The sequence below is a fragment of the Mauremys reevesii genome, unplaced genomic scaffold (assembly GCF_016161935.1).
Source record: "Mauremys reevesii isolate NIE-2019 unplaced genomic scaffold, ASM1616193v1 Contig9, whole genome shotgun sequence".
Classification (NCBI taxonomy): Eukaryota; Metazoa; Chordata; order Testudines; family Geoemydidae; genus Mauremys; species Mauremys reevesii.
The window spans coordinates 236821-254497 of record NW_024100906.1 but is presented as its reverse complement, the minus strand read 5'-3'; the positions used below and the strand labels follow the sequence as shown (position 1 = coordinate 254497).

General features: G+C 46.8%; 1 protein-coding gene across 4 annotated transcripts in view; it reads right to left on the bottom strand.

The window, feature by feature from the left end:
* Window positions 1–2451: 2451 nt before the first annotated feature.
* Window positions 2452–17677, bottom strand: part of LOC120395019 — a 64675-nt gene continuing 49449 nt past the window's right edge. For 2 of the 4 annotated variants that reach the window (XM_039519188.1, XM_039519189.1), the window contains exons 15-19: window positions 14031–14284; window positions 10294–10422; window positions 6869–7010; window positions 5052–5093; window positions 2452–4756 (exon numbers count right to left, since the gene is read on the bottom strand). In XM_039519188.1, coding sequence (XP_039375122.1) covers window positions 4500–4756; window positions 5052–5093; window positions 6869–7010; window positions 10294–10422; window positions 14031–14284 — 824 coding nt within the window. In that variant the 3' untranslated portion in view covers window positions 2452–4499. Of the gene's footprint in view, window positions 4757–5051; window positions 5094–6868; window positions 7011–10293; window positions 10423–14030; window positions 14285–17677 lie in introns of those variants that run through there. The other 2 variants (XR_005592461.1, XM_039519190.1) reach the window with 2 other exon arrangements.

Sequence of the window (17677 nt, the reverse complement as noted above, 5' to 3'; positions counted from 1 at the left end):
ACACACACACACACAAAACTGGTCACCTTAGAAGACAGGAACAATACTGGACGTATGGCACAGAAATGTGTGACAAAGTCATTCACATGCACCCATCGCACAGACAAGGCTCCTCGCAGAGGTAGTCATCTATCTACCCAATTGTGAGTTTGTCACAGTATCGCTTTGAACTGGGGAGGCAAATGTTGTTCTGGTGTGTGGGAATTTATACAAATATTCTAATGTATGCAAAATGTCACCCTAGATGGGCATCATGCGGCACTGATGACAGAGTGTAAGGGCACATGCAGCTTCTCTCATCTAACTTCCTGTGTTCCTAGGCAGCTGCCCTCAATGTAGATCATGATCAGATCTCAGCAGGAGACGATATAAGAACTCCCCCAAGCAACCTCTCACCACCCTGTGTCCAGCCCACAACCTGTGCCGAGGAGAGAGGCTCTCCTAGGGCATCCTCATGTACATGAGGCACCCGACCCTACTGTCTTTCCAGAGCCTGCTTTGCTGTGACTCCTGTCACCTATCATGCAGCCTTCCCCTCTCCCAATCCAGCTCTATCCTGCCTGCTCTGCTACGGGTCTGTCAATAAAAAGCTTTGAGCATTTCAGCCCCATGGTGTTCTGTGCTCCTGAGTAGTGTAGCTCTGCTGGGGGGACAGACTGCCAACCTCCATCCCACATTGCTATCGACCCAGAGTCCTTGAGCAGGGCACTGTGTCCCCACACGCTGCCCCACTCCAATCTGCCCTAGAAGGACCTGACACTCTGCTGTGAGCTGGCAGTTCAGTATTCATGGCTTGTTCAGCCACAACAGCATGCAATGGGCTCTAATGGGACCAGTCATGTGGGGCTAGGGGACCCTTCTCCACTAGGACAACAAGGAAACCTTGCAGATTCATCACCATTGCAGGCTGTAGGACAGCCAAGGGACAGTAACCGCTATGGGTCACTCACTGGATCCGATGTGGCTTAGTTGGTAAAAGGTCCCATTGCTTGAACCTCTGAGTCAGCCAATCCCCACAACTCTGGGGCCTCACCCCCCTGAGCCAGCCAGTCTTCAACCCTGAGGTCTGAGCAGAGTCAGCAACCCCTAGAGGAGAAAAGGCCCTGTGTCCTATTGCCCGTCCCCCTGTGGCTGGATTTGAATTGGGGCCCCAGGACATAGGTGCAACCACTAAATAAAGAAAGGGGACAGCCACGCGGCTGTCAGTTGTCTCGATCAGGTTTAAAATCCTGCCTACTGACCAACCGAACAGTTCCATGTTAATGAACCCACAGAAAACTGCCCTGAACAGCCAAGGTCGCTATGCAGATCACAGGCCTGACACAATCCCGCAGAAGCAGGAAAACAAAGAGTTAATCTCTTACCAGGACAGACTCTCTTCCTTCCCCCTCCCAGCTCCCCCCACATCTACCGTACACCACAGAGCAGGCCTCACAACCTCAACTCTGACCCCCTGGAGCCCCCCACTTGACAGCCCCCCCTTTACCAAACTAACTGCTCCACTCACACCAGCCCGCCCCTGCCCCTGCCCTCCTGCACACCCTATGATGGGTTCAGTCACAGAGACCCCCATTGGGACTGTCACCTGATGTGCTGAAATTACCTCTGAGCCCATTTTCCCTGCCAGCCTGGGCCTCCAGAACTCTGCCTTGCTGAGCCAGACACGCCAGCCTGCTGCAACACAGACCCAGGGTCTGAGCCATGCCCCTAAAGCTGCAGATTTTAACTGAAAACAGCTCAGCAGGTTACCTGTCTCCAGCACCCAGACACCCAGCTCCCAAGGGGATCCAAACCCCCAAATAAATCAGTTTTACTCTGTATAAAGCTTATACAGGGTAAACTCATAAATTGTCCACCCTCTGTAACACTGATAGAGCAGTAGTTCCCGAAGTGGGGTTTGTTACAGGGGGTTCTCAGGGAAAAATTCCCTAATGGCGGACAGAGCTCTCCCTAGAGACCTCGGGCAGCACGGAGCCCCTGGACTTCCAAGAGCTAAGCAGATCAAAGCAAGCATTATCTTTCACACTGAGGAGATTTAAACTTCAGGACTCCTTATAAGAAATGGAAAAGGAGGTGGATATTTTTTGCTGTTTTTAAAATTAAATAGGCAGCTAGGATTGTTTTTAAAATTATTATGAAGAACAAGTTTAAGCTTTGTTGTAACGTGTGTTGTTTGCCTGGACTGTTCAAGACCTGAATGCTTGTGTAGGAGGAACTCTGTGAGTTGGCTCCTTAAATACCTTCATGCTGTTTCACATCTGATACTCCTTGATGAAACCTAGGAGCCTGGTCTTATAACAGGCTTATTCAAAGTGATACAAGCTACGAAAGTGAGATCTTGGAAGAGTGGTGCCATTTTCATAATGTAATAAAAATACAGTAATGATAAATAATGAATACTGTGCAATAAGCATGTTATAAAAACAAATTTTATATTTCCAAGATCACTGCTTTTATAATTTATACTCAGGTAAAGGAGAAATCCCTGGAAATATTCATTTTTAGCAGGGGGATCATGAGACACGACATTTTAGTGAAAGGGCACTGAGAACCAGGAACCCAGCTCTCCTGAGCCATCCAGTGCCCCAGATAACGTGGAGCCTCACCCCTGAGCACCTGAAGTCCCACAAACAAGAGGCAGAGGTGAGGTGTGCACTTGCCTGTGATTTTAAGCACCCCTGCCACTGTTCTGTTCTATCTGCACTAGGAGCTTTTTGATAGACTTTTGATTTAATTAAAGGTTTCTTTCAAGTTGTCAGTTCAATTAAAGGTTTATTTTTGTTTTACACAATTGATTGTTGTTTCTGTGTTAAAAATTCAGTCATGCTGACTCAATGCATTAACACAGAAAAGCTGGAAAACTGAAATAATTCACAGGGTTTTACCAAGGGTACAGGCAAAGACGTAAGGTAAAACAAGGATTGCCCCAATGTCCCTCTGCCACCACCAATAAACAAAACTGAACAGCTCACAGTTCATTCCCCCAACTCCTCTTCACAGGCTGACCGCTGGATGCATGGCTGTACATTAGCAGGGCTGAACTCAAGATGAGAGTAAATAGGCATCCCTGACAATATTGCCCCAGCTGTTTCCATTTTCTGTGGGAAGCCTTGCTGGCTGCTCAGACCTCTGCACAAGTCTCTGCGCCTCAGCCTCCCATCCATTGCTACAGCCTTCACCCTTCCCCTCACAAATATTGTGCAAAATATAACATGCTGCTATAATCGTTGGAATGCTTTTTTTCTACTGCTTCCAGACTATTCTACAAACAGCGCCCCCTCTCTTTCAAATGACCAAATGCACAGTTCACTACCATTCCGCAACTACTGAGGTGAGAGTTGAACAGTCCAAGCGGCCTGTGAATGGCTTCATTAACTGGGAAGCAAAGGATGAACTGGGTTTCCCAGGATAACTGGAGCAATGTCCATAGTGTTCCTGGGGGCAAGCAGTCCTTTCTCCAATAAGATAAATAGGCCTGAAGTCGAAAAGATCCTATTGCCATGGATCCAGCCACCCTGCATTCATGTCTGTAAACATACCAGGAGGTCAACCAGGCCTTGGAGCACCATAGAGAATCCCCTTTCTGTTTATAAATTCTGCACTCGGGAGGAGGGGAGGCAAATATTAGGCACACAGGATCCATCAATTGCTCCAATGGAGTTTGGGAATGCCATCAGTATGCAAAGCCATGAATAATCTCCTGAGTGTGACCAAGCTTTGGAATCTGGTGCCACAGTACCTTTTCCTTGGCATCACACACCCGCATGACAACAGCCCCAACAATCGACTTTCCTACATCAGATCGGTTTGCTATGTACTGGCATTATTTAGGGGTGGCCAGATTCCAGATGGCAATGGCAACCTGCTTGTCCACATCTTGGTGCCATTGCAGCTCCAGGGTTACAGTGCTACCTCAAAAAAGAGTTGTCTTCCCCATCCAGAACTTCTCTCACCACTGGTGGTCACTCTAAGTCTTCAGAACAATCCCTTCCCACTGGTCTGTGCTGGTTTCCTGCACCCAGAAATGGCGCTGCATGCTGTGAAGCTGCTCCAGCAACCTGTTTTCTATTATCATGTGCGCGGTAGTGCAGCAGGCAACGTCCAAAGCCAAATTCATTCAGTTGAACAATAACCCAAGCACCATCTGTGAATTCCAGGTCGCCAGCATATGGCACAGAGCTATGGGATTTTTCATTTTTTTAAAAATTGAACCTGGCCAGCTTCAGCTTTGCATCCCACAATTCACAGCGAGAACAATCACAGAATGCACAGTGCTCAGCGCCAAGGCAAAGAGGTGTCGGATACCCTCTAAGAATGCAGCACGTTTAGTACACAGCAAGCCTCTGCTGTGTACACACGATGCAAATTGAAGCATGGAACAGGTGTCCCATGTGCACACTATGATTGCGGTTTGCATATTGTGAGTTACCTGATTCACACCAAAAACCTGTGGATTAATCAAATAAACAATCCCTGAGAAGGGGGAGAGCTCCCTCCATCTATTTCTCCTCGAGCTCTTCAACCAGGTGTCTGTGTTTATCCTTCAGCCCCTGGTAGAGCTTGTCTTTGCAGTCTGAATTCCAGCTCGGGACCAGCTCATACAGCTTCCGCATCTTGTCTGGGTTGGTTCTCTCGGCTCTGACACTCTGGTATTGTTCAGTATCCAGAACGAGGCCATGCAGTGAATCCAGGATGCCGTCCACTGCAGTCACCCGCTTAATCAGCTGTTCTCGGTGTTGGTCAACAAAATGTGTATCTGAGTGGAAGAGAGAGAATGAATTGGGGTGCGTTAGTATGTTTGCTAATATAAATCTTTACATTTCCCTAGTGAGTTTCATCTCAGCACTTGGCAGTCTGGATACAGAGGGATTGCTCAACCTGTGCCCGAATGCAGCCACCTCTGGGGTAGCAATGCTGAACAACATGTGAACAAGACCTTAATAGGGATTTCTCCACCTGATTTCTTTGCTTTAGAAAGGAGAAATCAGCCTGTTTGAGAGAATAACTGGATTTAGAAACTGGCATTTGCAGCTCTGTGAATCCCTACTCACCTATTTGCATCTTAATGGATGAAACAGAAGGTGCCAGGTCCTCTGGAAGAAAAAGGGGAAAAGGGAGTTAGCCGGTGTTTACTTTTCATTCATATGTCACGTGGTGACATTTTACACTTGATTGGCTTGAGAGGCGCTGAGGACTCCATTTTACACCAGAGTCACTGAGATCAGGATCCAACCATGACTCCACTTGATGTGAGTGGAGTTTTCGAGATCAGAATCTGGGCTGAGCTCTATCCCTGAGGATCCCTCTCGTACAGAGTCCCCGGTTTTCAGAGAAAGGGAAGTGCCGAAGCTGCTGAGTCTGAATTTGGAAAACTTCACTCCACATTGAGGTGGCCTAAAGATATGACTACGCCAGTCCCCATCCTGTAGTGCAGAGGTCCCCAAACTATGGGGCGCAACCCCCTAGGGCATGGAGCAACGTTTGGGGGGCACGCAGAGGGGAAGGAGTGCCAGCCACCACAAGAGGCATGGAGGGAGTACCAGCCAGGCATCCTGCCCCACTCCACCCCCAGCCTCACTTCTCCCCGCAGCCCCAGTCCTGCTCTGGGTCCAGGCCCAGCTCGGCTCTCACTCCCTTTCCACCCACAGACCAGCTCCACCTCTAGCCCCAGCTCCTTCCCCATCCCCAGTTCCACCCCCAGCTCTGCCTAGTCCGAGCTCTGCTGCTGAGGAAGCCTTGGCTGTGCAGTAATGGAGGGAGGGCACGGGCAGATTCAGTTACTGATGGGGTTGGGGGGTGCGACTGAAAAAGTTTGAGCACCACTGCTGTAGGGTGACCAGATGTCCCAATTTTATAGCGACAGTCCTGATAGTCAGGGCTTTGTCTTATATAGGACAGTGCACCGACTAGTGTGTTTTGTGCTCTCATGCCCTCTGCTGGTAGGAATCAGATCTGCTCAAGTATGTATCATGATGGGCCCTAATAGCCAGGTCGTGAGTATTTATATTGCATGGGGGCAGTTCTGTTAACCAAATGGATTATGTTCTTCCCAGAGTTCTGCTCTGCTCACCCATGCTAAGCTGTGTCTCCCACAATACCTTGTAACAAGTGTTTGGCAAAAACTAATAGAGAACTTGTCAAAGGCAAGATATATTTGTTCTATATCCTAGTGCAATCTTAGCAGGTGCTTTCATGGACAATGGTTTAAAATGTGTTCAAACCAAGATATGGGAAAGTTACAGGGAAGTTTACAGACAAAGCTGGCACAAACTAGTGGGTTAAACTTAAACTTTTGGTGAAATAAGCAGTGCTTTTCACTTATAAACAACCATACTATAACTATGACCAAGATGGGGTCATACGACCCACTGTGTAAGGTCAACCCTGTGAGATCGCCTCCCAAAAGGATATGTATGACTTCTTTTGTGCACTGAATGGTCTTTAGACAATAAATATTTGGCTAAGCTGGGTTATTTGGGCTCTTGAATATTTTTCATAACGAACCACAAGTGTAGGCCAACAATTGTTTATACATTTAGCAACAGTCCTATGCACTTTACAGCTACAAGGGATTTTTCTTCATTCCTGGGGTTGCCCACAGCAGAAGGTGAGTGCTATATCCCTGCAGTCACCGTACAATTCCAGGTGTTCACGGTTTGCAGCAGCAGGACAGCAGTGAAGCTGTCTTCAGCCACAGATTTAGGGCAATAATCTTTAGTTCTTCACCTTGCTGCCTCTCCCACCTAATTGCCAGTCGCCTCACACACTTCCTGCCTCAGTGTGCACTGAAGGTATGTGCCAGCCATCGTGACAGTTGTTGGCTAGGGGCTGCCTACACAAATATTTCCCCCTGCCAGGCTAAGCCTACCTGGTCTGATAACAGCCTCCCAGATTGGCTTCCCGTCCTTTTTTTCCACGAGGCTGAGCTCCAGCTCCTTTTTCACATCCATGGTGTGGACCTCTGTGAATGGTTGAAAAGTTTCTGCAGGTTTATCCAAAAATGGCAGTTCCTGCAGGAAAACCAAGGGCTATATTACGGGTGACCTCCTGTGACACTCTACATCCCATACTCACCATACTGACACAATGATGATATGGTTATAATATAATTATGATGTATCTTGTACAAAGTATGTCATGTGAGGTGTCAATGGAAAAAAGTTATGGCTTGCTGAATATGATTATCCTATTTGTATGCATGTATCATTTTTGTATCTGAAGTTATGAATATTGTCTATGCATCTGTATTTCAAATGTGTTTGCTCATGGGTAGCCAGCACATTGTGACTGGACTATCCAAAGTTAATGGTTCACCAGCAAAGACAAGAAAAGCTTAGCCTCACCTGATACGCTTTCCTGTGGATGCTTCAGGCAATGTCTAAGTAATGGCTGCCATGACTCATAGAACGGCATGTGACTAGATCAGGTGATATTAAACTCCATCTTGTGGTTGTATTTTTCCACTAACTGTGCTGGAAACTTTGCTTGAGACAATGGAATTCCCTCCACATGGAAGAAGCTATAAAAGGTGGAAGCGACATCATCACTTGGCCTCACTTCCCCTATGACACAACACCTGGAAACGCCTTAGGAACAAAGACTGAACTGGGGAAGGGGGGTTCCCAGGCAGGAGAGAAGGAAGCTTCCTGTGGATGGAAGCTTAGCAAACTGTTTGTACTATCTAATAAGGGGAGACATTGCTTGATTCAAATCTTACCCAGGTTAGAGAACTTAGATTGCAGTTTTGTTTTATTCCTTATGGTTATCTCCTTCCCCCTGTGGGTCCAGGGACAGAATAGGCCCACTGCTCCTCCTGTGTGTTGCAAGAGGAGACTAAAAGGGGGCTGTCTGGAGAGGGATGGGCTCTGCCGGGTTAGAAATTTCCCCAAGACACACCGTATGATGAGCAAGTCAACCAGACTGGTCACAGCCCTGGTTAATAATCACTGCGCCATCCGTCTCCCAGCAGTTTGGATGCGATAAGTATACTACTGGTGTAACCCCAACAAAGAGGATCCGTTGAAGAGATAACATCACCATAGCCACATGGAATGTTAGTCTATAAGGTGCCACAGGATTCTTTGCTGCTTCTACAGAACCAGACTAACACGGCTACCCCTCTGATAGATGGAATGTAAAGACATTGAGACAAATAGGAAGACTGCTTGAACTCATATATGAAATGGAACAATACACCTGGTACCTCCTAAGAATCTCTGAAGTCAGAGATGGAAGAACTTTGGAGAGATACTAACAGAAGAAGGCCATGTGCTCTATTACAGTGGAGAAGACAAACATATCAACAGCGCAGGATTTCTTGTGCTTAAAGATATCAAGAATTCAGTATCAGAATGCTGCCTAATATCCAGCAGGCTTATCTCCATCCATCTAACGGCAGTCCTGTTTAATATCACAATGGTACAAGTCTACGCCCCTACAATAGACTATGACAATGAGCAAATTGAAGAAGATTTTTACAATCAACGTGAAGATATCATCGATAAGGTACACAAGAAAGATATCCTGATTGTACAGGAAGACTGGAATGCTAAAGTGGGTACTGATGCACTGGCAGATTGGCAAGCTTAATGTGGCCCTTTCTGTAATGTGGTAACCAATGAGAGAGGAGTGAGAATTTTGGCATTTGCCAGTTATAACAATCTGGTTCTTGCAAACACATTAGGAGCACATAAAACATCCAGACGCTGAACGTGGCATGCACCTGATGGTTGACACCACAGCCAGATTGACTACATTATGGTGCAAAACCGATTTCATTCTGGGATCAACAAACCAAAAACAAGGAGCTTCCCCCATGCCGATATTGGAAGTGATCACAACCTTCTGATGTTAAACTTCAGCTGCAGTTAAGGAAAATCGTCAGGCCAAAGTTCACCAGAATTAAGTTTGACTTAGAAAGATTCAGAGACTGAAGCATTGCAGAGTCATTCCAAGCAATGATCGGTGGAAATTTTGTCCCGTTGCTTGCTTTAGAGGAAGATGTAGAAACAATGACCAGCAATTTCAATGCTGTAATAAATGAGGCAGCAATGGACATCCTTGGGAAACATCATAAGACGACAAAATCTTGGATCACAAATGAAATACTGCAAATGTGTGACATTAGAAGAGAACTCAAGCGAGACAAGAATAGCACCAAGGGATCTGATAAATACAGAGCAATCAGCAGAAAGATCAAGAAAGGAATGAAGGTGGCCAAGGAGATGTGGATCAAAAAAACAAAGCTCTAAAATTGAAAAGCGTATCAGTAATAAAAATAGCACACTAGCCTTCCCAGGTTGTAAAAGATCTGACAAAGGAAAGATGGACCAAAGTGGCTGAGGAAAAGCATTCATGGAACTGCAGCTGGGTGTGTCCTGGTCTGTGTGAATGCTGGTGGAAGTGCAGGACCAGGAGTGCTCCGCAGCTTGTCACAGTAGCACAGTGTGAGAGGGAGCTCAGGCTGATAACACAGAGGGCTCAGTGGTATCCCAGTTCCAGGTGGCATGCTGGGGTGTGGGGGGGGGGGGATGATGGGACACCCATCATGCTCATCCTCCTCCACCCCAAGTAAGCAGGGCTGAAAAAGGGGGCGAGGCGTGTTAGTCAGAGCTGATCAGAGAAGACTTTTGCTTCAACAAAACATTCTCCAGCCTGCCCCCAACTCCGTGAATATGTTTGCAAATGTTCAGCAGCTATAACATGGAACCAACTGGCAGTCTGTGCATTATTCACTGAGTGTCTCACACCACTGTTCAGTACTAGGTCTTAGTGATTGGTTTCATCAGCAGTATAATTTTAATACTATGCACTTGTCACTCCTCATTCCTTCCATGGATCCCAAAGCTCTTTAGTAAGCAGGGTAAGTATCATTATCCCCATTTTACAGATGGGAAAGCTGAGTCACACAGCCAGATAGAGTGGACAGAACCAGAGCATCCTGACATCCAGGACTCTGCTCTATCCACTTAACCCGCCCTCCACTCCGGGCTGCAGAGCGACCCTAGTGCTGTGATGGCACATTGGGGCCAGCACTGACTGCGAGGGGAGTGCGTCCCCTACCCTGTTCCCTGCAGCACAGCATCCCCCTAGCTCCGTGCTGGGGCACAGCAGTCAGCACTGACTCCAGAGAAGAGTGTCCCTTGTTGAGCCCCCCACCCCACCCCCTGCAGCACAGGCCCCCTCGTGCCATAATTGAGCATTGGGGTCAGCACTGATTCAGAGAGTGCTTTGCCCAGATCCCTGCAACCCAGTGCTCCAGAACTCTATGTTCACTTCCATAATTTCACTCACCTTGGGTGTTACTGTTATCTTCGATGGACTGGACACAATGTAGAGAGAGCCAAAGCGCAAGGGTTTAGCGGTGAAATGAGACTTAGACACAAACCATGACTGGCACTCCTTTTCATAGTCCTTCACTGCCTGTGAAACATAAGCAGTGTCATGATACAAAAAGAAAACACTGCAGAGGCACCTCAGCCAGAGCTGTTAGGTTCCTGGTTCCCCAGTTGTCTGTCCCGTAATCTAGAATACCTGGCTTCTTCCTCGGGCTCTTCCAACACACTACCAACCCCCCAGCTCTGGATGGAGCAATGAGTCCCAGGTCTACTCTCCCTAGAGTCATAGAATCATAGAATATCAGGGCGGGAAGGGATCTCAGGAGGTATCTAGTCCAACCCCCTGCTCAGAGCAGGACCAATTCCCAACTAAATCATCCCAGCCAGGGCTTTGTCAAGCCGGACCTTAAAAATCTCTAAGAAAGGAGATTCCACCACTTCCCTAGGTAACCCATTCCAGTGCTTCACCACCCTCCTAGTGAAATAGTGTTTCCTAATATCCAACCTAAACCTCCCACCCTGCAACTTGAGACCATTACTCCTTGTTCTGTCATCTGCTACCACTGAGAACAGTCTAGATCCATCCTCTTTGGAACCCCCTTTCAGGTAGTTGAAAGCAGCTATCAAATCCCCCCTCGTTCTTCTCTTCTGCAGACTAAACAATCCCAGTTCCCTCAGCCTCTCCTCATAAGTCATGTGCTCCAGCCCTCTAATCATTTTAGTTGCCCTCTGCTGGACTCTTTCCAGTTTTTCCACATCCTTCTTGTAGTGTGGGGCCCAAAACTGGACACAGTATTCCAGATGGGGCCTCACAAATGCCGAATAGAGGGGAATGATCACGTCCCTCGATCTGCTGGCAATGCTGCTACTTATACAGCCCAAAATGGCATTAGCCTTCTTGGCAACAAGGGCACATTGTTGACTCATATCCAGCTTCTCGTCCACTGTAACCCCTAGGTCCTTTTCTGCAGAACTGCTGCCCAGCCATTCGGTCCCTAGTCTGTAGCAGTGCATGGGATTCTTCCGTCCTAAGTTCAGGACTCTGCACTTGTCCTTTTTGAACCTCATCAGGTTTCTTTTGGCCCAATCCTCTAATTTGTTTAGGTCCCTCTGTATCCTGTCCCTACCCTCCAGCATACCTACCACTCCTCCCAGTTTAGTGTCATCTGCAAACTTGCTGAGAGTGCAGTCCACGCCATCCTCCAGATCATTAATGAAGATACTGAACAAAACCGGCCCCAGGACCGACCCTTGGGGCCCTCCACTTGATACTGGCTGCCAACTAGACATGGAGCCATTGACCACTACCCATTGAGCCTGACGATCTAGACAGCTTTCTATCCACCTTATAGTCCATTCATCCAGCCCATACTTCTTTAACTTGCTGGCAAGAACACTGTGGGAGACTGTATCAAAAGCTTTGCTAAAGTCAAGGAATAACACATCCACTGCTTTCCCCTCATCCACAGACCCAGTTATCTCATCATAGAAGGCAATTAGGTTAGTCAGGCATGACTTGCCCTTGGTGAATTCATGCTGACTGTTCCTGATCACTTTCCTCTCCTCTAAGTGCTTCAGAATTGATTCCTTGAGGACCTGCTCCATGATTTTTCCAGGGACTGAGGTGAGGCTGACTGGCCTGTAGTTCCCCGGATCCTCCTTCCCTTTTTTAAAGATGGGCACTACATTAGCCTTTTTCCAATCATCCGGGACGTCCCCCGTTCACCATGAGTTTTCAAAGATAATGGCCCATGGCTCTGCAATCACATCTGCCAACTCCTTTAGCACTCTCGGATGCAGTGCATCCGGCCCCATGGACTTGTGCTCGTCCAGTTTTTCTAAATAGTCCTGAACCACTTCTTTCTCCACAGAGGGCTGGTTACCTCCTCCCCATGCTGTGCTGCCCAGTGCAGCAGTCTGGGAGCTGACATTGTTTGTGAAGACAGAGGCAAAAAAATCATTGAGTACATTAGCTTTTTCCACATCCTCTGTCACTAGATTGCCTCCCTCATTCCGTAAGGGGCCCACACTTTCCTTGACTTTCTTCTTGTTGCTAACATACCCGAAGAAACCCTTCTGTTACTCTTAACATCTCTTGCTAGCTGCAACTCCAAGTGTGATTTGGCCTTCCTGATTTCACTCCTGTATGCCTGAGCAATATTTTTTACTCCTCCCTGGTCATTTGTCCAATCTTCTACTTCTTGTAAGCTTCTTTTTGCGCTTAAGATCAGCAAGGATTTCACTGTTAAGTCAAGCTGGTCACCTACCATATTTACTATTCTTTCTACACATTGAGATGGTTTGTTCCTCAATAAGGATTCTTTAAAATACAGCCAGCTGTCCTGGACTCCTTTCCCCCTCATGTTATTTTCCCAGAGGATCCTGCCCATCAGTTCCCTGAGGGAGTCAAAGTCTGCTTTTCTGAAGTCCAGGGTCCGTATTCTGCTGCTCTCCTTTCTTCCTTGTGTCAGGATCCTGAACTCAACCATCTCATGGTCATTGCTTCCCAGGTTCCCATCCACTTTTGTTTCCCCTACTAACTCGTCTCTGTGAGCAGCAGGTCAAGAAGAGCTCTGCCCCTAGTTGGTTCCTCCAGCACTTGGACCAGGAAATTGTCCTCTACACTTTCCAAAAACTTCCTGGATTGTCTGTGCACTGCTGTATTGCTCTGTCTCCATGATCTGCTTCCCCTTTGCCCAAAGACTGCATTTATCCTCCTTAACAGGCCTTATTTGGTCACATGACTCTGTCTAGTGACTCTCCTCTTAATTCCATTCACCTGGAGAGGTGGGCCCCAGCCCTTGTTAATGGCCAGCTCACCCCCTGAGAGTTGTGACAAGCTGGGGGCTCTGTGTGTACAACTTTTGAATTCTGGTTGATATTATGGAGCTATTCTGAAATGTTACTGTGGAAAACGGTGACAGCACCAATACCACCCTGTGTGTGGACCCACCAAGGGCTAGCAGGGTGGAGTCAGATCCTCCTAGAACAGATACAGTAGGAAGGTACTTAAGGAGAATGATGGTGCTATGACAGCACAAAAGTTATGTGAAAGAGCAACTTCATCCCAAGAGAAAAGATACTTCCTCCTCTGTCTGAGGGGGCAGTTTTTGAAGCAGCTGAAAGTTACCAGGAAACAGAACAAAGAAAAGCAGATGTTGGAAGGCAGCATATAAGCTAGGGAGACCCACAGGAACCTTTGGGAAGGAAAGAGGAAGGGTCACATGAGCTGAGGAAGAAGCCTTGATGAGGGAGAAGCCACCCAGCACAGAGCAGCTGCAAGACCTGTCTGTTTTCCTGAGCCCAGACGGTCTCCCAAGGGAAGGGTGAGCTAGTGAGGGGCACTGCAGCTAAGATGTTTATTGTTTTCTATATGATCTGTGCTCTCTTGTGCTTTGTATGACCATGTGAAAGAGCAATGAGTTACTCTCTGGGCAAAGTGTTACTTCATACATCTGATGAAGTGGGTTCTAGCCCACAAAAGCTTATGCCCAAATAAATTTTTTTAGTCTCCAAGATGCAACAAGGACTCCTTTTTTTTTTTTTTTTTTTTTTTTTTACTGATACAGACTAACGCGGCTACCACTGAAACCCATGTGTGTTCTGTGCTTCACAAAAGCCTCGTTGCCCCTGAGAGAGTTAAACTGTAACAGGGTAAGTCTGTGTTCCCATAAGGCGCACACTATAGATTACCTTGACCCGTGAGCCGTCATCAGGTATCAGGTAGAGGTGGAGGGTTAGATTAACTATCCTTTTTGCCTGGTAGAGCAGTACAATGGAATGGAGCTGAGTTTGCTGATCAGAATTCTCCCTCCTCCAAAATACTCCAATTGGAGAGAAGCTGGGGTTCTCTAGCACGGCGTGGAATGACCTCACCCGTGTTGGGTTCTCCAGGGTCATCCCCTCATTGATGAAATGGACGATCTGCATCCGGGAATTGTCAGCATCTGCCAGTGGGTCACAAAGCAAACAAAGCTCCGTTAGCCTGTGTCATAAACAGATAGTTAAGGGTTACAGTCTCTTTTACCTGTAAAGGGTTAACAAACTCAGTAACCTGATGAACACCTGACCAGAGGACCAATCAAGGGACAGGATAATTTCAAATCCCTGTGGAGGGAAGGCTTTGTCTGTGTTCTTTGTTTGAGTTGTGTGCTCTCTTTGGATCTAAGAGAGGCCAGACATGTCTCCAAGTTCTCCTGGAGTAGTTCCTACTATCCAGTATAGTGAGTACTAGAAAGGCAAATTAGTCTTATAATTTGATTTCTGCATTTGCAATTGTGTGGTTGCTGGAGAAATATCTTTATTTCTGTTTGCTGTTACTTTGATTCGTCTGAGGAAGGAGGGGGTGGGGGGAAGCCTCTCCAGGCTTCTAAGTTAGACCCTGTATTTTTGCATCCTGGTAATACAGAGGTAGTGTACTTTTTTTTCTCTCTTTAATAAAATCTTTTCTTTTAGAACCTGAGTGATTTCTTCCCTTGTTTGGATTTTCAGGGGAGGGGAGGGGGAAAAGTGAATCCCTCTTTGTTTGATTCAAGGAGTTTGAATCAAGGTATCTCTCCTAAGTACTAGGAGAGGGGAGGAGGGAAATGGATTATTTCCCTTTGTGTTGAGATTCAAGGTGTTTGGATCTGTGTTCCCCAGGGGAAGTTTTTGGGGGAACAGTGAGTGTGTCAGACACTTAAAACTTGACTGGTGGCAGCGAGAACCAGATCTAAACTAGGATTTTAGTTTAGAGGAGTCCATGCAGGTCCCCATCTTGTGAACGCTAAAGTTCAAAGTGGGGAATAAACCTATGACAGCCTGTCCTCATTCTCTTACTCTCAGAAAGGCAGTTTGTCCACCTGAGTTCTGGAAACACCCATCCCCGTAGCTTTAGGGGTTACTTGGATTCTGCATTGACCTTCACAAGGTCCCTCTGGCACCTTCCCTCCACTGCTTGCCATGACCCCCAACTCCCAAGGACATCTCAGCCCACTGCTTGCCTGACTACATATTAACCCCCGGATATCCAGGCAGTCTGTCCTGATCCTGGAAATGGGAGCAGAGTCCTATAAGATCTATACTCCTGGAGCATAACCAAAACCCACAGTCCAGTCATTCTTTGTAAATTACTTCGAGAGATGAAAGAGCTGGATGAAATCGGCTGTGTTAGCAGAACACAGCGGTGTAGGTTGTGCTAAGCTAAGGTTGCCTTATAATGGGAAATGTAAGATCCTCTTACAGGTTTGAGTATCTGGCTCAACAAGGAAGGTTTCTGGAGGCCCAAACTGGCAGGGAAAATGGAGTCGGAAGTAGACTCAGCACATCAGGTAACAGTCCCAAGGGGGTCTCTGTGACCGAACCCATCACACTCTTTAGAATTGTTTATAACTTTGACAAACTTTAACCATTTGGATTGAAGTTTCCCATGCCGGGTCCCTGCCTCAGATGGATGGGGTTTTTGTTTTATTTTCTTAATTTCAGAAAAAAATGGTTCAGCCATTTCTAAGAATAAAATTAAGGAGAAATTACATTGTTTTGCCAGTGTTAAAAATATTCTTATTGTTTGTGAAGCTCAAAAAGCTCCATGATTAGCAGAATGGGCTTGAAATTTGGCAGGGGGTTGCATATGTGCCAGGGTTGTGCTTTATGCTGTTCCTGTGAAAATCCACCCAAGTTTGGCTGAGTTTGCATCTCACCTTGTACATGTTCACTAGAAACTCGTTAGAGTGTGCCAGCTAACCCCAATGAGTCATAGAATCATAGGACTGGAAGGGACTTCGAGAGGTCATCTAGTTCAGTCCCCTGCACTCATGGCAGGACTAAGTATTATCTAGACCATTCCTGACAGGTGTTTGTCCAAACTGCTCTTAAAAATCTCCAATGATGGAGATTCCACAACCTCCCTAGGCAATTTATTCCAGCGCCCAACCACCCTGACAGTGAGGAAGTTTTTCCTACTGTCCAACCTAAACCTTCCTTGCTGCAATTTAAGCCCTTTGCTTCTTGTCCTATCCTCAGAGGTTAAGAATAACAATTCTTCTCCCTCCTCCTTGTAACAACCTTTTAGGTCCTTGAAAACTGTTATCACATCTCCTCTCAGACGTATCTTTTCCAGACTAAACACACCCAGTTCTTTCAATCTTCCCTCATAGGTCATGTTTTCTAGACCTTTAATCATTTTTGTTGCTCTTTTCTAGACTTTCTCCAATTTGTCCACATCTTTCCTGAAATGTGATGTCCAGAACTGGACACAATACTCCAGTTGAGGCCTAATCAGTGCTGAGTAGAGCAGAAGAATTACTTCTAGTGTCTTGCTTACAACGCTCCTGCTGATACATCCCAGAACAATGATAGTTTTTTTTGCAAGAGTGTCAAACTGTTGACTCATATTTAGCTCATTATCCACTATGACCCCTAGAACTCTTTTCTGCAGTATTCCTTCCTAGGTAGCCATTTCCCATTCTGTATGTGTGCATCTGATTGTTCCTTCCTAAATGGAGTACTTTGCATTTGTTCTTATTGAATTTTGTCTTATTTACCTCAGGCCATTTCTCCAGTTTGTCCAGATCATTTTGAATTTTAATCCTATCCTCTAAAGCACTTGCAACCCCTCCCAGCTTGGTATCATCCACAGTCTTTATAAATGTACTCTCTATGCCATCAACTAAATCACTGATGAAGATATCAAACAGAACTGGACCCAGAACTGATCTCTGTGAGATCCCACTCGTTATGCTCTTCTGCACTGAGCATGCTCCAACCTGGGGCTGCAGGTGCTGAGCTGTGCTCTCCCTGCAACTGATCCTCTCAATAGCCAAAGACAACTATGTCACCAGAACTGAGAGCAGGGAGCCTGTCTCTCTTGTGCTATCAACGCCCCCTTGTAGGCATCCAGGCACTGCAGAGGAGGAGGCCTTCTGTCTGGAAATCAAAGGGGCAAAAGCCAGATCTGGGGGAGAGGCAGAGAGAGCAGGATGGGATAGGGAGCCTGAGGGTGGGCCACAGGGAATGGGAACAGGTAGTGGAGGACAGGGGGAACAGATCTGGGGGGCAGGTGGAAAAGACTAGGTCTGGCTAGGCAAAGAAACTGAAACAAGTATTTGGAGGGGGGTGGAGAGACAGGACTGGAACAGGGACAGGCTGGGAGGGACGGGGGCAGAAAGGTCTGTGACCAGAAGCCAACACTCCCCTCCAGAGCCTGGAATGTAATCCTATATTCCCAATTCTCAACATTCTTCAGCTGTCAGCAAATCGTTGTGATACCCCTGGGATAAGTGTGTGTCCCCATCCCCCACTAGTGTCTGATCCACATAGAAGATGACAACCTATTATTGCTAACAGTTAGTCACAGAGGGGGC